General features: G+C 37.7%; 1 protein-coding gene across 1 annotated transcript; it reads left to right on the top strand.

Annotated features, from left to right (window-relative positions):
* Window positions 1–1,502: 1,502 nt before the first annotated feature.
* Window positions 1,503–22,620, top strand: LOC133615987 (retinaldehyde-binding protein 1-like). The gene is made up of 8 exons (XM_061974939.1): window positions 1,503–1,555; window positions 1,737–1,771; window positions 8,476–8,604; window positions 8,668–8,872; window positions 16,145–16,323; window positions 21,760–21,918; window positions 22,002–22,112; window positions 22,172–22,620. Exons 2-8 carry the CDS (start codon window positions 1,763–1,765, stop codon window positions 22,316–22,318), a joined length of 939 nt encoding a protein of 312 aa, XP_061830923.1. The 5' UTR covers window positions 1,503–1,555; window positions 1,737–1,762; the 3' UTR covers window positions 22,319–22,620.
* Window positions 22,621–23,117: the final 497 nt, after the last annotated feature.

Genomic DNA, 23,117 nt, shown 5'->3' with positions numbered 1-23,117 from the left:
GATTCCTTTCTTTCATGAAGACAAGAATATAAGTTGGTGTATTACCTGATTCTGATGACTTGCATTGATTGTAATCAGACAGTAGTGATGACAAACGTCCAGGTTTTCAAATGGAGGAGAAAAAAAGTTCCTCCTTTCTGTCTAATACCACATGAAAGTGGTTGGTTTTTGGCATCTTATATGTCCAGCTTCCATATTCGTTTTTATACACTTTACAAGAAATACATTGGCGGCAAACTCCGTAGCTTGCTAGCTTGTTTGCGCAGACTTTCGGAGACTCTTATTTTGAAAGCGCAGGCGCGATGGAGCGGCACTTTTATTGTGAAGACAGGAACTGTGCAGTCAGTCTTTAGGCTTTTGACGGGGTGTACGGTTGAAATAAAAAATTGTCTTTTTTCCTTCACACTTTTGATTGATTGATTGGAACTTGTATTAGTAGATTGCACAGTACAGTACATATTCCGTACAATTGACCACTAAATGGTAACACCCCAATAAGTTTTTCAACTTGTTTAAGTCAGGTCATGTGACCCCTGGCTCTGTTTGATTGGTCCAACGTCACCAGTGACTGCATCTGATTGGTGGAACGGAGTGAACGTCACCAGTGACTGTATTTGTTGAAACGCAGGCACTATGAAGGTCTGTCTGACAGACCAAAACAAACAAAGCGTGCATTAACAGATCGATAAAAATTAGTAGCGAGTAGCGAGCTGAATGTAGATAAAAGTAGCGGAGTAAAAGTAGTGTTTCTTCTCTATAAATATACTCAAGTAAAAGTAAAAGTATGTTGCATTAAAACTACTCTTAGAAGTACAATTTATCCCAAAAGTTACTCAAGTAGATGTAACGGAGTAAATGTAGCGCGTTACTACCCACCTCTGCATCTAACACAATTTCCCAACTCATATGGAAACGGGGTTTGCAATTGCAATAAAATAACAAAGTTTACCAGTTCAAACGTTAAGTATCTTGTCAATTGAATATAAGGTGAAAAGGATTTGCAAATCAAATACAAAGGTCCTGAGTAGTCCTGAGTTCAAGCCTGGGCTGGGGATCTTTCTGTGTGGAGTTTGGATGTTCTCCCCGTGACTGCGTGGGTTCCCTCCGGGTACTCCGGCTTCCTTCCACCTCCAAAGACATGCACTTGGGGATAGGTTGATTGGCAACACTAAAAAAATTGGCCCTAGTGTGTGAATGTGAGTGTGAATGTTGTCTGTCTATCTGTGTTGGCCCTGCGATGAGGTGGCGACTTGTCCAGGGTGTACCCCACCTTCCGCCCGAATGCAGCTGAGATAGGCTCCAGCACCCCCCCGCGACCCCAAAAGGGACAAGCGGTAGAAAATGGATGGATGGGTGTATTCTGTTTTTATTTATCATTTACACAACGTGCCAACTTCACTGGTTTTGCATTATGTAAATGAGCCATGTTCGTTATCCACTGTGTCATGAAGTGATGACTCCTCCCCCCTTCTGGTCCTCTGTCCTTCTATGTGAACTCTTCTTCCTCCTCCTCCTGCACCACTCCCAGCCTCCGCTCCACACTGCTCTGCTCAAGGTAAGCCTGAATGATGCTCCATACTTTTATAATTCACTCATTCACAAAATCAAGATAAATCCAACCATACAAACATTTGTTTACACTTAATATGTAGAGTGCTTGAAGAGTCTAATTCAATGAACTGGATGAATTAGCATCAAACTGTGTGACATTTGACACGGTGACGTTGTCTCCACAGTGACGCTGCTGCGAGACGCTGCAAACATGGCTGCTGTAAGTTCCATCAGATTTATGTTTGACTGATTTAAGGTGTTTTTAAAGTCGTGGCTTTAGCAGCTCCTCTAATCACATGAAGCAGATTAACCCACTGGGGTCTGCTTAGGAATGTACACACATCACTGCAGTCATGTAAGAGGTATAGACTAAGAAGGTGCTTTGGTTTAGTATGTTAACCAGAGATGACCAACCACCATGCAATTTCACTTGATTGGTCGGAAAAATTGTATGTATTATGTACAAAAAAAGTATCTTTTGTACATATTTGTCAATCAATGCCAAATGGTTCCCAACAAAAAAAAATAAAAAATCACCTAGGGTAGAAAAAAACAATGTGCCATAATAATTATTGGAGTCAGAAAATGTGTTTAATAACTTTGTATGCAATGTCCTTTGTATTGGTCTCTAGTAAGGGTTCCCAAAAAGATGGATTCACATCCGAATTGCAAGTTTTATTCTTCCTGATTCTGAATCGATTCAAATTTTAAAAAATCGATTAATGATAATAATAATAATTATCATTATTGTATTTATCTTTTTTATATAAGAATACTTCTTTTTGAATATGTTTTTCTAACCTGTAACAATTGTTTTGAGGGAAAAAAAAAAAGTTTCATTGAAATCATTATACCAACTAATACAATGCGAGAATCGGTTTGAATCAAGAATCAATTCTGAATTTAATTGGATTGAAGATTCACACCCCTAGTATCTAGTAGGGTTCCCCAAAAATTACACACCTCAATTAAGATTATTTCTTAACCTGATTCTAAATCCATTCATCATTTTTAAAAATCTATTAAAAAATTGTAACCTGTACACTTTTTTGAAAAGTTTTTTATTTTTATTTTTATTTTTTTTATTCGTATTTATTTATTTATTAATTTTCATTTTTTATAATTTTTTTTTTTAATAGTGTATTGTGAGAATCGGTTTAAAATGAGAACCGTGATGGATGGATAATTGATTTTGAATCGAATTGACACCCTAAGAATCGGAATCGAATCGTGAGTTGTAAGATTCCTACTTCTAGTATCTAGTTTAGGGGTGCCCAAACTTTTTGACTCGGGGGCCGCATTGGGTTAAAAAAATTTGGCCGGGGGCCGGGCTTTATATATATATATATACTGTATATATATATATATATATATATATATATATATATATATATATATATATATATATATATATATATATATATATATATATATATACTGTATATATATATATACTGTATATATATATATATATATATATATATTTATATATGTATATATACATTGTCTTTATAATCCGTTTTGTCATTTAGCATCAATTAACATTGATGTTCATCAACATTTAACATTGTCACGTTATCGATGGGAACATTAATTTTTAGACAGTATGATTGGCCTGAGCGGCTAAGAGACACCAAAGGGAAATAAGCGGTAGAAAATTGATTAGAAAGGAAAGATTTAAAAAAATGTAAATTAAAATTCAAAATAAAAACAATTTTTTTTTTTACTTGGGACTTCCCGTGGGCCGGATTTTGGATGCTGGGGGTTCGGATCCGGCCCGCGGGCCGTACTTTGGGGACCCCTGATCTGGATAAAATTATAACATCCAATCATACCTGTCAATATATGTACAGCATGTAGACGTTTTGTGTGTGTCCATAACTCAATTATAACATTGTATTTATTTTTGTTATATTTTCATAACAAACCTTTTACTTATCTGTTATTTACTGATTTTTTTAAATGTTTTTGTGAAGATCACAGCAATGATAAATATCTCTGCTTGGTTGTACAGAATATTCAAAAATAAATACATTAACTTTAGAAGTGAAAAAAACATCGCTTGTAATTCAACTTTTTTTGGTTGTTGCATTTTGTAATAATATTGTAAAACACTTTGTCGTTCATATTGCAAAACAAAAATGTTCTTGGTTACACAAATATTACTAGGGATGGGTGGGTACCTTTCACATTTGAATCGATTTTCGGTACTTTTGTGCATGTTCGAATGTGTTGATGAATGTACATTTTTAAAAATAAATGTTTGTATTTAACATTTAACACTGAGCTGCACTGTCCAGTGTGCTTGTTTTCTTAGACTGTACTGTATTATATAGTGTACTTTGCATGCAGTTGCAGTTCCAAGACGTTAGATGGCAGTAGTATATAGGCTACAGTGTGTTGTCATAGGCAAGAAGTAGTCTTTGCCAGTAAGTTGAATGCACTATTCTTCTCTTTTGTGATTAAACTGTAGATATTGCACTTATTACACACCAGCTGTTTGATTTGAAAGTGCATCGGTACCCGGTAGTACCAACGGACTCCGGTACCTGAAAAAGTACTGAATTCGGTACCCATCCTTCCATATGGCATCAAATATCTTTAGGATTTATTTGGAAAAGTCAATCATGTCCACTACAGTGTGTTTTTGTCATTGTATCCTAAAAATGACAGTATGTTGACTAAAACTACTTCAATCTTTAATACTACACATGTGCTTCAAAAAGACTCAAATGTCTACTTTTAAAAACCTTAATAACGTTCTTCTCTTGTGCCCATAAAAACATTTTGGCGTGTTGGATTTGTTGAACCAACCCCCTTAAAAAAATCACATGTCACTGAAAGGTGATACTAGGAGCTAGCAGCTACACAACAACTAAGCACACAATAGCACACAAGCTAGACATACATAATAAGTGTCCTTAATTGAACAGCAATGCAGTCTAAAACATCACATTTGTCAATATAAGCAAGTATCAGATTGCATATTACTTATACATACAAAGTATTCAAAGCTGAAGCCTATTAGAAAATATCCAGTAACAAACGTGTTCGCATAATTCAACTTGATTGCCAAAAAACCCCCCAAAAAACCAAAACATTCCAATTCAACTTAAATACAGCATAAGTCTGTCATAAGGTTAATATTACATATGTTGGGGTTTTTTCACGTTGTTAGAGTAATTTCACTTGATCAAACCTTTCTAACGTTCCACATGACAAAATAATGCAGTTAAGTATGATTCGGGCTAAAATCGTATCGGTCTTATACCGGAAGTGAAACAGATGTACCCGTAATTGAAACAAACATAAAAAATTTAAAAACATTTTTAAATTTTCAGAAAATCCTTTTTCTTTTTTTTTCTTTCTTTTTTCTCTTTTTTTTTTTACAAAATTTACAAAATATAAACGTGGTACAGTAGACTATAAGCTACCAGGAGCTAGCAGCTACACAACAGCAAACTAGGCAATGTGTCCTTGATTGAACAATATTGCAGTCTATGCATGACATTTGTTAATACAAACAAGTATAAAATAAATATGGTTGCATATTACTTACACATACAAAATCTCCAAGGGAGTATCCAGAAACAAACGTGTCCGCATCAGTCATGTTACTGCATAAGGAGCTTAACTTGATTAATTATTGTGTCACCATAAAAAAAAAATCAATATAGATCAATACAGTCTGCAGGGATGCAGTCCGTAAGCACACATGATTGTATTTTTTTATGACAAAAAAATAAATAAATAAGAGAAAAAAATAAAATTACCATACTCCATTTCAATTTAAAATACAGCATATGTCCGTCATAGGGTTAATAATACATAAGTTATTATCTTTCATACCTACCATTGTTCTCTGTTTGAGTAATTTCACTCGATTTAAAATTCAATATTACAAAAAAATAAAAATATGTATGATTTGTACTGACATCGTATCGGAACAATGCCGGTATCGGCCAATACTTGAGGCTCAAATATCGGTCTTGCACCAGAAGTGAAAAAAGTTGTACCCCTAATTTAGTGATTCTCAAACAGTGGTACGTGTACTATCCATCTAGTGGTACGCCAAATAATCACTTGATTAAAGTACAGTCTTTTATTTCCCCATATTCAAACACAGTGTTACTGTTCAAACTATGAATAATGGCCAAAAAATATTAATCATACTTGTTAAATAAAACCTCCGCCTTGTTTTTAATGAATACTTAGGCCTACTACCCTACTGTATTTTAATGTTGGTCCTTATGGTGGTGCTTAGAGGGCCAAGTGTTTTCTGATGTGGTACTTGGTGAAAAAAGCTTAAAAACTTCTGCCCAAATTGTAAAAAACATAACCTTTTTAAACTTTTCTTTTTACAAAATGTACAAAAGTTAAACATGGTGGGTTACGAGGAGCTAGCAGCTACACAACAACGAAGCACACAATAGTTGCATAGTATTTACACATATAAAGTCTCCAAGGCAGAAGCGTATTAGAGAGTATTTAGTAACAAACGTGTCCGCATTATTCAATTTACTGTGCCATGTGCTTAATTGAATGAATTATTGTGGCCATGAGGTGTTGTCAAAAAAAAATAACACTCCTCTTCAAAAGCATAAATCTGTCATAAGGTTCATGTTTTTCATAGCTATCATCGTTCTCGTCGGAGTAATTTCACTTGATCAAAACTTTTCTAATATTCCACATTACATGATAATAAATGTGTGTAAGATTCGGGCTGATATCGTATCGGCTCAATATCTGTATCAGCCAACACTCAAGGCTCCAATATTGGTCTCATACCGGAAGTGAAAAAGTTGTATCCCTAATTGTAACAAACATAACAGTTTAAACGATATTTTAATTTCAAGAACATCCTTTTTTTTTTTTTTAATATTCAAATATAGCCTAGTAGGAGCTAGTACCTACACAACAACTAAGCACACAATAGCACACAAGCATAATAAGTGCTCTTAATTGAACAGTATTGCAGTCTAAAACAACACATTTGTCAATATAAACAAGAATGAAAAGAACTATTGTTGCATATTTCTTACGTATACAAAGTCTCCAAGGCAGGAGCCTATTAGAAATTATCCAGTAAAAAACATGTCCGCATCATTCAATTTACTGTGCCCTGCGGTTAATTCAATGAATTGTTCTGACCACGAGGTTTTGCCAAAAAACGAATTAACACTCTGTAGGGTTAATGTTTTTCATACTTACCATTGTTCTCGGAGTAATTTCACTTGATCAAAATGTTTACATTTTCCATATATATATATATATATATATATATATATATATATATATATATATATATGTATATATATATATATATATATATATATATATATATATATATATATATATATATATATATATATATATATATATATATATATATATATATGTATATACATATATATGGTAACACTTTAGTATGGGGAACACATATTCACCATTAGTTAGTTGCTTATTACCATGCAAATTAGTAACATACTGGCTCTTAATTAGTCATTATTAAACACTTATTAATGCCTTATTCTGCATGGCCTTATTATACAACCAGTAAGCCATTAATTAAGAGTGTTCCCTCAATTAGTAACCCTAACCATAACCCTAACCCTTACATGTTCCTCTAGTGTCCAAATAACTCTAAATTAAGTCTTTGTTACTTTAATAAGCAACTAATAAATGGTGAAAATGTTCCCCATACTAAAGTGTTACCATATATATATATATATATATATATATATATATATATATATATATGTCTTAATAAGGTTATCCAAAAAATAGTGCTCGATACCGTAGTAGAGCGCAATATATGTATGTGTGGGAAAAAAATCACAAGACTATTTCATCTCTACAGGCCTGTTTCATGAGGGGGGGTACCCTCAATCGTCAGGACGATTGAGGGTACCCCCCCTCATGAAACAGGCCTGTAGAGATGAAATAGTCTTGTGATTTTTTTCCCACACATAAATATATATATATATATATATATATATATATATATATATATATATATATATATATATATATATATATATATATATATATGTATATATATATATATATATATATATATATATATATACACACATATATATATATGTATGGGAAATGTAAACATTTTGATTAAGTGAAATTACTCCGAGAACAATGGTAAGTATGAAATACATTAACCCTACTGAATGTTAATTAGTTTTTTGTATGTATGTGCATGTATATGTATATATGTATGTGTATGTATATATTTATGTATGTATATATGTGTATGTATGTGTATGTGTATATATATATATATATATATATATATATATATATATATATATATATATACACACACATACACACACATATACATTTTTACATACATACATATATACATACACATACATATATACATACACATATATGTATATATACACATACACAAATGTATATATGGTTATGTATGTATATACCTGTATATACACACACATACATATATACACACATATATATACACACATATGTATATATGTGTCTATATGTGTATATAGACACATATATACACACAAATATATATATATATATATATATATATATATATATATATATATATATATGTGTCTATTTGTATATAGACACATACACATACATATACACACACAAATATATACACGTTTATACACACACACATATATATATATATATATGAGATAGGCTCCAGCACCCCCCGGGACCCCGAAAGGGACATGCGGTAGAAATTGGATGGATGGATATACACACATATACAATATACACATATAAACACAAAATAACAAAAGTATGTGCTATGATTCGAGCTGCTATCGTATCACTTTAATATCGGTATAAGTCAAGACTCAAGGCGCCGATTTTGGTATAAAAAAAGGTTGGGCATAACATAAATGTTCCTCCGTCACCCAGACCGGATCTTTCCGCATGGTGTCAGAAGAGGAGCAGGCCATGCGGTCCAAGCTGGAGCATCTGACAGTGAAGGATCACGGGCCCGTGTTTGGACCATGCCACAAAATGCCAGGCCACACTGCTCAAAAGGTCATTTGTGCCACTACTGAAGTAATCGAGAAGAAATCACACCTAAACGTGTTTTCGTGTCAGGCCAAAGACGAGCTGAGCGAGACCGAGGACAGGAGGGCGTCGTCCGTCAAAGACCTGCGGGCCATGATGAAGGACAGGGCCGCCGAGGGGAACGACCTGGCCAAACTGGTCCTGGAGCGTCTCGGGGACAAGCCGGACTCTCTGATGCTGCGTTTCCTCAGGGCCCGCAAGTTTGACGTCGTCAGAACCCACGAGCTCATGAAGGGTAAAAGCATCTTCCTATCATCCTCCGCATTATTTTAGCATTGTGTGGATTCCGCAGGGGCCTCTTTTGTGCTCTCGTTTAGCACAAATTCTGTCCGTGGGTGAGACAGGGAGCCATGTGTTTGTTAATTGGGGTCTTTGATAGGACCCTCACAAAGACGTCCTTTGTTACAACTAGGACAGCGTGTTTATTTTACACGTGAACTCACTCTGGTTCTGCTGGGAACTTCACAGTGGACTGTACTGCTTATCTAATTACTGCATCGCTTGAAAACTAAGTTAGTACATCACTTGTTTGCAGCGCAATTCAACATGTCCGAAAAGGAGTAGGAAAAAGCTGAATTTATTTTTAATCTGGCCCCTTCTTCATGTTTCAGCAATAACTGATAGTATGTTCACTTAATTGTACAAATATAGCCTACTAGGAGTTGGCAGCTACACAACAACTAAGCACACAATAGCACACAAGCATAATAAGTGCTCTTAACTGAACAATATTACAGTCTAAAACAACACATTTGTTGTCAACATGAACAAGAATGAAAAAAAATATTGTTGCATATTACTTACGCATACATAGTCCACAAGGCAGAAGCCTATCAGAAAGTATCCAGTAATAAACGTGTCCGCATCATTCAATTTACTGTGCCATGCGCTTAATTCAAGGAATTATTGTGGCCACTAGGTTCTCGTACTGGAAGCGAAAAAGTTGTACTCCTATTTGTAACAAACAAAACATTTTAAACTATTTTTTAGTTTCAAGAAAAGCCTTTTTTTTTTCTTACAAAAATGTACAAATATAGCCTACTAGGAGCTGGCAGCTACACAACAACTAAGCACACAATAGCACACACGTATAATAAGTGCTCTTAACTGAACAATATTGCAGTCTAAAACAACACATTTGTTGTCAATATGAACAAGAATGAAAAAATTATTGTTGCATATTACTTACGCAATCCATCAGAAAGTATTCAGCAACAAACGTGTCCGCATCATTCAATTTACTGTGCCATGCGCTTAATTCAAGGAATTATTGTGGCCACTAGGTTTTGCGAAAAAACAAATTAGCACTTAAAAGGTTTAATGTTTGTCATACTTACCATTGATCAAAACTTTTATAATATTTTATATTACATAATAATAAACGTGTGTAAGATTCGGGCTGATATCGTATCGGCTCAATATCAGTATCAGCCAACACTCAAGGTTTCAATATTGGTCTCGTACCGGAAGGGAAAAAGTTGTACCCCTATTTGTAACAAACATAACACTTTAAACAATTTTTTTATTTCAAGAAAAGCCTTTTTTTTTTCTTACAAAAATGTACAAATATAGCCTACTAGGAGCTGGCAGCTACACAACAACTAAGCACACAAGCATAATAAGTGCTCTTAACTGAACAATATTGCAGTCTAAAACAACACATTTGTTGTCAATATGAACAAGAATGAAAACAAATATTGTTCCATATTACCTAAGCATTCATAGTCCACAAGGCAGAAGCCTATCAGAAAGTATCCAGCAACAAACGTGTCCGCATCATTCAATTTACTGTGCCATGCGCTTAATTCAAGGAATTATTTTGGCCACTAGGTTTTGCAAAAAAACAAATTAGCACTTACCGTAATAGGTTTAATGTTTTTCATACTTACCATTGATCAAACCTTTTCTAATATTTTACATTACATAATAATACACGTGTGTAAGAATCGGGCTGATATCGTATCGGCTCAATATCTGTATCAGCCAACACTCAAGGTTTCAATATTGGTCTCGTACCGGAAGCGAAAAAGTTGTACCCTTATTTGTAACAAACATAACATTTTAAACAATTTTTTTTTATTTCAAAAAAAGCCTTTTTTTTTTTCTTACAAAAATTTACAAATATAGCCTACTAGGAGCTGGCAGCTACACAACAACTAAGCACACAATAGCACACACGTATAAGTGCTCTTAATTGAACAATATTGCAGTCTCAAACAACATTATTGTTGTATATTACTTACGCATACAAAGTCCACAAGGCAGAAGCCTATCAGAAAGTATCCAGTAACAAACGTGTCCGCATCATTCAATTTACTGTGCCATGCGCTTAATTCAAGGAATTATTGTGGCCACTAGGTTTTGCGAAAAAACAAATGAACACTTAATGGGTTTAATGTTTTTCATACTTACCATTGATCAAAACTTTTCTAATATTCTACATTACATAATAATAAATGTGTGTAAGATTCGGGCTGATATCGTATCGGCTCAATATCTGTATCAGCCAACACTCAAGGTTTCAATATTGGTCTCGTACCGGAAGCGAAAAAGTTGTACCCCTATTTGTAACAAACATAACATTTTAAACAATTTTTTTTTATTTCAAAAAAAGCCTTTTTTTTTTCTTACAAACATTTACAAATATAGCCTACTAGGAGCTGGCAGCTACACAACAACTAAGCACACAATAGCGCACACGTATAATAAGTGCTCTTAACTGAACAATATTGCAGTCTAAAACAACATTATTGTTGCATATTACTTACGCATACAAAGTCCACAAGGAAGCCTATCAGAAAGTATCCAGTAACAAACGTGTCCGCATCATTCAATTTACTGTGCCATGTGCTTAATTCAAGGAATCATTGTGGCCACTAGGTTTTGCCAAAAAACTAATTAACACTTAATAGGTTTAATATTTTTCATATTTACCATTGAACAAACCTTTTCTAATATTCTACATTACATAATAATAAACGTGTGTAAGCTTCGGGCTGATATCGTATCGGCTCAATATCTGTATCAGCCAACACTTGTGTAGCTGGCAGCTACGGTATATATTTTCAAGTATTTCTTATATATATATATATATATATATATATATATATGTATATATATATATATATAAATAATCCGTTCATGAATGAGTATATCCGTTCGGCCACCGTGTTCAATGGAGAAGTCTGATCTACAAAATGTGCAGGCAGCATACCCCTTTCCCTTCCAGCTGTCCTGGATGAACTGAAATTATTTTTTCCAATCATTTTGGAACTTGCAAGCGTACTTCTTCTTCTTACTCGTCGTCGCCATGTCTCGTCTTCGTTCTTCTGCTTTGTCTCTGTAATGTTTTTGGACATTACTACTTGCCGTAGTTTTGAAGCAATGCATGATGGGAATCCGGATGTTGTGTGTCAGTGTATTAACGTGCCGGCTGGAATAAACACACGCTGAGAAATAGCTCCGTGCCTGCCTACTTTATGGGTTATAAATAAACCTATGGATAACGGAGACATATATAATAGTCTCCCTTTCAGGTGAGAGAGGACGCTAAAGGCAGTGCCTTTAAGGCACGCCCCCAATATTGTTGACCGGGTGGAAATCGGGAGAAATTCGGAAGAATGGTTGCCCCTGGAGATTTTCGGGAGGGTTGGCAAGTATGATTCTAGCACTACAGACAAATGGAAGGACACTGCAGCAACTGCAGTGGGCGAACACGTTCAAAAGATGGCGCCATAGCACAAACAATAAAAAAAAAAACATTATCAGTTTTGTTTTGTTTTGTTATTATGGCCGTCGGTGAAGAAAAATCCATAAATTAGCCGCTCCATCTTATAGGTCGCAGGGTTCAAAGTGCAGGAAAAAAGCAGCGGCTTATAGTCCGAAATTTCGTAAACTGTGCTATGCATGCTCCACCTAGTGTTACGCCAAATAAGCACTTAATTAAATATTCAAACACAGTGTTACTGTTCGAACTGTGTGTAATGTTACAGCGGCCCAAAATATTAAATATGCTTGTTAAATAAAACCTCCGGCTTGTTTTTAATGACTACTTAGGCCTACTATGCTACTGTATTCTAATGTTGATCATTATGGTTGTACTTAGAGAGCCAAAATGTTTTCTGAGGTGGTACTTGGTGGAAAAAAGTTTGAGAACCACTGCTTTAGTGAATGCAATGCGCTTTTGACACATACTTTTTATGCGGGGTTAATTGAGGGTTGTGAACACTCAAACACACACACACACACACACACGCACACACACACACACACACACACACACACACACACACACACACACACACACACACACACACACACACACACACACACACACACACACACACACACACACTCACTCACACACACAAACACACGCACACACACACACACACACACACACACACACACACACACACACACACACACACACACACACACACACACACACGCACACACACACGCATTAACACACTCTGGTTAATTGGGGCATGAAAAGCGCATACAGCAGGACTGTACATGTTCGGGAACAGCAACATTCTTGTTAAGGGGCATACCCTTAAAGGGGAAATGCACTTTTTTGGAAGTTTGCCCATCATTCACACTCCCTATGTGAGACAAAAACCCATGCCTGTTACGGTTGACTAAGGGAGATGACGGCTCAGACACCAGGGGGCAGTAATGTTCAATAATTTATTATATATATATATATATATATATATATATATATATATATATATATATATATATATATATATATATAATAAAGCTAAACAATACTAATAAACTAATCTAAAGAAATGGAGTGTGACAAAATCCAAGAGCGTGTATGGTGTAAGATTATGTGTGTAGATTAGCTGTTGAGTGTTACCGTAAATGTTGAACGAGAGACGAGGAAGTCCATGGGAGAGAGAAGTCTACAGGTCCGAGTCCAAAGCTGGGGAAGTCAAGGATTGAGGGAGGCAGTCAGAGTCCAGAGGGAGATCCAGGGAAAAGTGAGACGCACAGCTCACTTTCAAGACGACGGAGGTTACTGCGGGGACGACACGAGAAAACACACACTGAAAACACGGAGGGGAAAACAGAGAGAGAGCAAGGTTGCATCAAGCATCAGATGATCGCTTACTGTACGCCAACAGAAGATTATATTGCGGCCCGGGACGGCAGGTTGAGCAGGCTTAAGAAGGCAGCTCTCTCATCAGAGGCAGGTGCGCTGATTGCCGGTGAATGATTGCAGCTGGCGGCTGCTGCAGGGCGGAGACGCGCCCGGCGCGTCCCTGGATGTGCGCGGCCGTGGGCGTGTCCCGAGGTGCGACAAGCAGAGCGCAAGGATGAGGGCGCATTAAAGTAAAAAGTACCAATGATTGTTACACACACACTAGGTGTGGTGAAATTTGTCCTCTGGATTTGACCCATCCCCTTGTTCACCCCCTGGGAGGTGAGGGGAGCAGTGAGCAGCAGCGGTGGCCGCGCCCGGGAATCATTTTTGGTGATTTAACCCCCAATTCCAACCCTTGATGTTGAGTGCCAAGCAGGGAGGTAATGGGTCCCATTTTTCTAGTCTTTGGTATGACTCGGCCGGGGTTTGAACTCACAACCTACCGATCTCAGGGCGGACACTCTAACCACTAGGCCACTGAGTAGGTATGGAATGCACCCTGGCCGTGACAATGCCGTTCGCATTTTGTGCATTATAAATAAGGAAAAAATGCTAGTAAGAGGCGGCCAACAATGCAGGTAATGGGAATACCATCTATTCCGCCAATAAAGCGCTCTAAAAAACATCCAAAACCCCCCAACACAATTTTATACAGTATACATGTTATAGGTATAGTGTATATGTAATGTAGTAACGGGCACATTACTAATAACATGCAATATTTACAGAAGTTTATCAGTTTAAGCATTACTGTAACTTCTTTCCTGGACACGTTGATTTTACCATCGCTCCTTCTGTCAACCTATAGAGCACTTTTCTGTGTTTCACACCACTAATGGCAGACTTTGTAAGCCTTGGCGCGTTATTGCTAAATGTTACAAATAGGAACATAAAACAGTGACTTGCATTTCCCGGTCACAGTGGCATGCTGACTGATGGGATGGGTGTATCTTTCAGCACTTTGCCAGAGTAATCCTCACCCCTCATAAAAAAAAAGCTCCCTAGCAATGTTGCGATGGTCTTTTGCTGTGTTCCATTTATTGAGAATTATACTGTATCAATGTGGTAGTGTATGGATTATTTAAAGTTGGAAAAATTGGTGCCACAACCTGCCATACAAATGAGATGCGTACATTTTAACCAAGCATTAACTTTTTCCTAACTGAAACGCAATACAGACTAGGGTTGTACGGTATACCGGTATTGGTATAGCATCGCAATACTAATGAATCATATTCGGTACTATACCGCCTCTAAAAAATGTAAACAAACGCCAATAGTGGATCTACACCTGACATCCACTGTAATAATACCAAGTACAGGAGCGTATCTAGTCAATACTTAGCATCACAAAATCTTTTTTTCGTTTAAAAAAAATGTATATTATGTTTATTATCTCAGGAAATATGTCCCTGGACACATGAGGACTTTGAATATGACCAATGTATGATCCTGTAACGACTTGGTATCGAATTGATACCTAAATTTGTGGTATCATCCAAAACTAATGCCAAGTATCCAAACAACAGAAGAATAAGTGATTATTACATTTTAACAGAAGTGTAGATAGACCACGTTGAAAGAGGAAATAAGCACATATTAACAGTAAATGAACAAGTAGATTAATAATTAATTTTCTACAGCTTGTCCTTAATAATTTTGACAAAATATTAGAATGGAAAATGACACAATATGTTACTGCATACGTCAGCAGACTAAATTAGGAGCCTTTGTTTGTTTACTTACTACTAAAAGACAAGTTGTCTTGTATGTTCACTATTTTATTTAAGGACAAACTTGCAATAAGAAACATATGTTTAATGTACCCTAAGATGTTTTGTTAAAATAAAGCCAATAATGCCATTTTTTGTTCAGAAAAGTATCGAAAAGTACCGAAAAGTATCGAAATACAATTTGGTAACGGGACAACACTAATACAGACATAGCTCAAGCTCCTTCTTTATTTTATGGCAGGTCGCAACCTACATTATTAGCAGCTCTAGCTAGCTAGTAGTAATGTGAGCAAGGCGATGTGTCACAACGCCGGAAAAGTAGTTCCTCGGAGTTAGCTCTTACAATAGCAATGTCAACATTGCTTGGTTGACATGCAGGTCATGGCAACTACTGTATATAGAGCATTGTTGCCGTTTTTAGAATGTTTTCAGAGCTCAGTGTTAGCCGTCTCTTACTGGCAGTTTTTCACTATTGAGAACACACACGAAGACGTGTGTTCTTGTCTCACAAGAGTATGGCTGAGGGGCAAAATAAAATTAAAAAAAGTGCAGTTCCCCTTTAACCGAGATAGTGCACACACAATAAGAAGATGCAATGTTGACGTTTGTGTTTCAGGCTACGTACGCTTCAGGAAGGAGTACCCGGAGCTTTTTGAGAACCTAACCCCTGAGGCGGTTCGCAGCACCATCGAGGCGGGCTACCCCGTGGTCCTGCCAAGCAGGGACAAGTACGGCCGTGTGGTTCTGCTCTTCAATATCGAGAACTGGGACCTGGAGGAGATCACCTTTGATGAGGTAATACCACCGCCATCACGACGTAAAACCATAAAAAAATATACAAAAATGCAAATAAACATTGTGACCATGTTTGAAGCAATGCTAAATGACCAGTTAGCTACAGTATATACACCAGTGTTTTTCAATCTTTCGTGAGCCGAGGCACATTTTTTTCATTGAAAAAAAATTTAAATTAAAAAATGAAACTCAGCAACTGATATTGACAATAAAAAGTTGTTCTCGCAATTGTTGGATATGAATTCAAACCATAACCAACCCTGCATCACTATAGCTCTTGTCTCAAAGTAGGTGTACTGTCACGACCTGTCACATCACGCCATGAGTTATTTTGAGTTTTTTGCTGTTTTACTTCTTGTCTTGCGCTCCTATTTTGTTGTTGATTGTCATGTCCTGTACGGATGTACTTTGTGGACGCTGTCTGCTGCTCCACACGCTGCAAGTCTTTGCTGTCGTCCAACATTCTGTTTTTGTTTACTTTGCAGCCAGTTAAGTTTTAGTTTCGTTTTACAAACCCCGTTTCCATATGAGTTGGGAAATTGTGTTAGATGTAAATATAAACGAAACACAATGATTTGCAAATCCTTTTCAACCCATATTCAATTGAATGCACTACAAAGACAAGATATTTGATGTTCAAACTCATAAACTTTTTTTTTTTTTTTTGCAAATAATAATTAACTTAGAATTTCATGGCTGCAACACGTGCCAAAGTAGTTGGAAAAGGGCATGTTCACCACTGTGTTACATGGCCTTTCCTTTTAACAACACTCAGTAAACGTTTGGGAACTGAGGAGACACATTTTTTAAGCTTCTCAGGTGGAATTCTTTCCCATTCTTGCTTGATGTACAGCTTAAGTTGTTCAACAGTCCGGGGGTCTCCGTTGTGGTATTTTAGGCTTCATAATGCGCCACACATTTTCAATGGGAGACAGGTCTGGACTACAGGCAGGCCAGTCTAGTACCCGCACTCTTTTACTATGAAGCCACGTTAATATAACACGTGGCTTGGCATTGTCTTGCTGAAATAAGCAGGGGCGTCTGTGGTAACGTTGCTTGGATGGCAACATATGTTGCTCCAAAACCTGTATGTACCTTTCAGCATTAATGGCGCCTTCACAGATGTGTAAGTTACCAATGTCTTGGGCACTAATACACTCCCATACCATCACAGATGCTGGCTTTTCAACTTTGCGCCTATAACAATCCGGGTGGTTCTTTTCCTCTTTGGTCCGGAGGACACGACGTCCACAGTTTCCAAAAAAATTTTGAAATGTGGACTCGTCAGACCACAGAACAGTTTTCCACTTTGTATCAGTCCATCTTAGATGAGCTCAGGCCCAGCGAAGCCGACGACGTTTCTGGGTGTTGTTGATAAACGGTTTTCGCCTTGCATAGGAAAGTTTTAACTTGCACTTACAGATGTAGCGACCAACTGTAGTTACTGACAGTGGGTTTCTGAAGTGTTCCTGAGCCCATGTGGTGATATCCTTTACACACTGATGTCACTTGTTGATGCAGTACAGCCTGAGGGATCGAAGGTCACGGGCTTAGCTGCTTACGTGCAGTGATTTCTCCAGATTCTCTGAACCCTTTGAGGATATTACGGACCGTAGATGGTGAAATCCCTAAATTCCTTGCAATAGCTGGTTGAGAAAGGTTTTTCTTAAACTGTTCAACAATTTGCTCACGCATTTGTTGACAAAGTGGTGACCCTCGCCCCATCCTTGTTTGTGAATGACTGAGCATTTCATGAAATCTACTTTTATACCCAATCATGGCACCCACCTGTTCCCAATTTGCCTGTTCACCTGTGGGATGTTCCAAATAAGTGTTTGATGAGCATTCCTCAACTTTATCAGTATTTATTGCCACCTTTCCCAACTTCTTTGTCACGTGTTGCTGGCATCAAATTCTAAAGTGAATGATTATTTGCAAAATAAAAATGTTTATCAGTTTGAACAACAAATTTGTTGTCTTTGTAGCATATTCAACTGAATTTGGGTTGAAAATGATTTGCAAATCATTGTATTCCGTTTATATTTACATCTAGCACAATTTCCCAACTCATATGGAAACGGGGTTTGTATATAGCCATCCCTAAGCTTCAATGCCTTTTGTTTATTTTTGGTTTAAGCATTAGATACCTTTTTACCCGCACACTGCCTCCCGACATCCATGCTCCCAACATCTACAAAGCAATTATCTACCTGCTGCCACCTATTGATATGAAAGAGTATTACACGTTTACTCTGCCGAGCTCTAGCCAGCACAGACACTCAACAACGGCACATTTGAGGATTATAATTACTGATTTGCATAAAAACGTTTTAACCCAATTACGTGAAATTACATAATCTCCCACGGCACACCAGACTGTATCTCACGGCACACTAGTGTGCTGCGACACAGTGGTTGAAAAACACTGATATAGACAATACTGATAAACTGTGATTTAAACATAGGCTCAAGGAGAAAATGAAAAATGTTGACGTTATGGCGCCTGCTATAGCAAGCTCGGTCAGACGAATGTGGTTGGATGAAGAGACAACCTGCTCCTGTCGTTTAAGTGGCATCTGCCTTCAATCCTCACTCTGCAGGCCCTGGGCAGATCAAAATGACATGGCAACACATAGAAGCCTGATTTTCATTGGACAAAAGAAATCCAACAAACATAGACATACATGCTACAAAATAAAGCTAATGGACTGTTGGTAATAAATCAATACAATTTTATGGATCGCATACTAGAATTTAAATTATAAATGTAAGGCAATCCTTCTTTTGATAGTGTTTGGGCCTGAAGAGAAGGCCTTGCTGGCCCTGACCCCTGGTGTCACCACTACTGTATTGATACTGTATGTACTTAAAAGGCCATTACGAAAACAAAATTAGCCTGAGATATTATGCACCAGTGCAAACTACAACCACAATAATAAATATATTATACATATGTATAAATATAAATATATATATATATATATATATATATATATATATATATATGTCTTAATAAGGTTATCCAAAAAATAGTGCTCGATACCGTAGTAGAGCGCAATATATGTATGTGTGGGAAAAAAATCACAAGACTACTTCATCTCTACAGGCCTGTTTCATGAGGGGGGGTACCCTCAATCATCAGGAGATTTTAATGGGAGCATTCACATACCATGGGGGGAACCCCCTCACGAAACAGGCCTGTAGAGATGAAGTAGTCATGTGATTTTTTTCCCACACATACATATATATATATGTATATTTTATATATATATATATATATATATATATCCACACACACACACACACACACACACACGCGCACACACACACACACACACACACACACACACACACAGGCATAAGCCTTTAGCATTTTTTAAATGGCCCCCCCATACTTGACTTTTCAGTATGCGGCCCTTGGTCTTGACTTCCCACTGCGTTGTGAGTTTTTCCTTGCCCTTTTGTGGGCTCTGAACCGAGGATGTCGTTGTGGCTTGTGCAGCCCTTTGAGACACTTGTGATTTAGGGCTATATATTAAATAAACATTGATTGATTGATTGATTGGTGGAAAAAATGTAGACACCCCTATCCTAAAATATTAGAAGCTCACAAAAAATATACTTAAAATATAAACAATATGTGGTTAGTTAATTATAAAATAAAATAATGCTAACAAATTAATTATTTTGAAAATGACAACCATAATAAACAGAATATGTAACTGAGCGTCACTTTTTTTCATACAGGCAGAATTTTTGACACACCATTTTATTTGTATCAGTGAAATTTTAATTCTATTCTTACATGGGGGAAATACAGACAGTAAAAATGTTAGAAAAAGGAGCAAAAAGTTGGTATGTAATGAGAAAAAGCTGAAATGTTCTAACTTATAATTATTAATAATATTCTTAGTTACCAATAATAGAAAGCTGATACAATATCTGTTTTAGCATGTTTTTATATAGAAATATCAATACGGCTCCCGCATACTTTGACTTTTCTGTATTCAAGATTCAAGATTGTTTATTGTCATATGCACAGTTAAACAGACAGTTTGCCGTACAATGAAAATCTTACTTTGCTAGTCCACCCTTCAACAAGTCACACAGTACTTAGCTAAAAATAAAAAATAAAAAATAAAATGTATATACAAGGCACAGTAAGTAACATAACATTATTGCACATTCTGATTTACAGTCGAACAGTATAAATATGGTGGTGACATTTGGTCACAGCAGCAGTTAAAGTGTCTTTAGTGAAAAGTGTCTACAGTGATGGTTCACAGTTCGGGGGTGGTCATGGTAGCTGTCTTTTGTTCAAAAAGATAAAAGGCTAGCATTCACAAGTTAGCATTCACAAGCCTGATGGCCTGTGGGTAGAAACTGTTTGTCAGTCTCGTAGTCCTGGATTTCAGGCTCCTGTATCGTCTGCCTGATGGTAGGAGGCTGAAGAGACTGTGCTGAGGGTGTGTACTGTCCTTTATGATGTTGTGTGCTCTCCTGGTGGCCCTGGTAGAGTACATGTCCTGTAGTGAGGGGAAGGCTGCTCCTGATATGTACTGAGCAGTTTTAACCACTCGCTGGAGTGCCTTCCTGTCCTTAGCAGTGCAGTTGCCATGCCAGACCGTGATTGAGCTGGTAAGGACACTCAACCGTACTTCTATAGAAGTTACTGAGAATTTTGGGTGGCTTGCCAAATTTTCTCAGCCTTCTTAGGAAGTACAGTCGCTGCTGGGCTTTCTTTATTGTTTGTTGGGTGTTGTGATCCCAGGTGAGGTCCTTGCTGATGTGGGTCCCGAGGAATTTAAAGGTTTTCACCCTGTCCACCTTTGTGCCCCCTATGTACAGAGGTGTGTACTGTGCACTCCTTCTCCGTGGGTCAATAATCATCTCCTTGGTCTTGTCTGTGTTCAAGGAGAGATTATTATCCTGACACCAGGCCACCAGTTCCGCTACCTCCCTTCTGTATGCTGCCTCAGCTCCCCCCGGTGATCAGTCCGACGACCGTAGTATCATCTGCAAACTTGATGATACTAGTGTTGTTCTGGGAGGCCACACAGTCGTGTGTGAAGAGGGTGTACAATAGGGGGCTCAGCACGCAGCCTTGGGGGGTCCCTGTGCTTAGAACCTTTGTGCCTGATGTCTGGTTGCCGATTCTGACTGACCGGGGCCGGTTTGTGAGAAAGTTCAGGACCCAGTCACAGAGAGCCGGTGTCAGACAGGCGGCCCTTGGTGGGAAAAGTTTGGACAGCCCTGATCTAAAGTATTGATATTCTAATTTGAGGATCGATATTAGAGCATAAAAATCCGGTATTACCAATATTTCAGTATCGATCCGCACATCACTAGTGAGACCCTGACACGGTAGTGTTTTCTAGCTGCAGCATCTGCCCCCCCTTCCCCCAAAATGTCTGATTATCCCCAACGATGTGTCAGATCCTGAGAGCCTACTGTGTGATCCTGGAGAAGCTGCTTGAGAATGAGGAGACTCAGATCAACGGCTTTGTCCTGATCGAGAACTTCAAGGGCTTCACCATGCAGCACGCCTCAGGGATTAAACCGGCTGAGCTCAAGAAGATGGTGGACATGCTTCAGGTCGGAACATAACACAGAAAAGTAACTATTACTTTTTTCAATTATTTTTAAAAAATTTGATTCAAGAACATTTTTGCCTGCAGGATTCCTTCCCGGCCCGTTTCAAGGCGGTCCACGTGACTCACCAGCCTTGGTACTTCACCACCACCTACAATGTGGTCAAGCCTTTCATGAAGAGCAAGCTGCTTGAACGGGTATGAAGGGAACTAGTCCACCCAGTCCTAACGGTGCTAACGGGTACCTTGGTCCTCAGGTGTTTGTTCACGGGGAGGAGCTGGACAACTACTTGAAAGAGTTTGATGCCGACATCCTGCCCGCCGATTTTGATGGGAACGCTTCCGTGGCTGATTGCCGAGCCATCGCCACCAGGCTCTTTGGCTCTGAGGACACGGCTCTCTGAACCAGGACCTGGTTTGAAGCTATAGCGCCACCTTTAATGTGCGCCCCCCCAAAAAAGAAGTGTCTAGATTTAGGATGGTTCACAGATATGGATACTTAGATAATACAGAACGACTTGTTTGTGTACAGTTGAACGTTTAGGCAGAAGGAGTTGGATTTGCCGTAGAAATGACATTTAAAGCTTGTGCCTGCGGTTCTGACCCATGATTGCTGATATTTGGAATGGTTCCATTTTAGGATTTTAATGACGAGTAACATGAGGAGAGTTGTGACGTGACTATGAATAAACTTGCAATGTATCGAACAAAATGAGATTGTCTTTGTGTTACTGTACATTCTTTGGTCATAAGTTGTCGCGGGCAAGGCGTGAATGTAAGTACATATTTATTTAAACACTAACAAACTACAAAAAAAGGAAGCAAACAAAAGGCGCGCACAATGGCGGAGAACAAACTTGGCTAATGAAACAAAACTTGCACAAAGGCAGAAACTATGAACAATAAACAAAAACACTTACTGTGGCATGGCATGAAGCATGAACTATAACAAACAGAAATCTCACGGGTAGCAGAGGTAGTATGGATGGATAGGATAGATAATGTCGCCAGGCCGACTGCCTGGCAACAACAAGCTTAAATACTGGTGACATGATTAGTGACAACAGGTGCGTGACTCAAAATGTGAAAACGTGAGACAGGTGCGTGACATAAGGATGTGAACCAGGTGAAACTAATGGTTACTATGGTGACAAAGCAAGGGAGTGAAGACAAGAACTAAAAAGTGTCCAAAAACCAAGCAAA

The sequence above is a fragment of the Nerophis lumbriciformis genome, linkage group LG15, assembly GCF_033978685.3.
Source record: "Nerophis lumbriciformis linkage group LG15, RoL_Nlum_v2.1, whole genome shotgun sequence".
Classification (NCBI taxonomy): Eukaryota; Metazoa; Chordata; class Actinopteri; order Syngnathiformes; family Syngnathidae; genus Nerophis; species Nerophis lumbriciformis.
The sequence above is the reverse complement of the archived record's forward strand: the minus strand, read 5'-3'. Positions and strand labels throughout refer to the sequence as shown.

What these genes read in the sequence shown, in the direction of transcription:
- LOC133615987 (XM_061974939.1), top strand. An exon ending in AACCCACGAGCTCATGAAGG is followed by an intron (nt 8,873 to 16,144) that starts GTAAAAGCATCT and finishes TTTGTGTTTCAG; the next exon opens with GCTACGTACGCTTCAGGAAG. An exon ending in AGATGGTGGACATGCTTCAG is followed by an intron (nt 21,919 to 22,001) that starts GTCGGAACATAA and finishes TTTTGCCTGCAG; the next exon opens with GATTCCTTCCCGGCCCGTTT.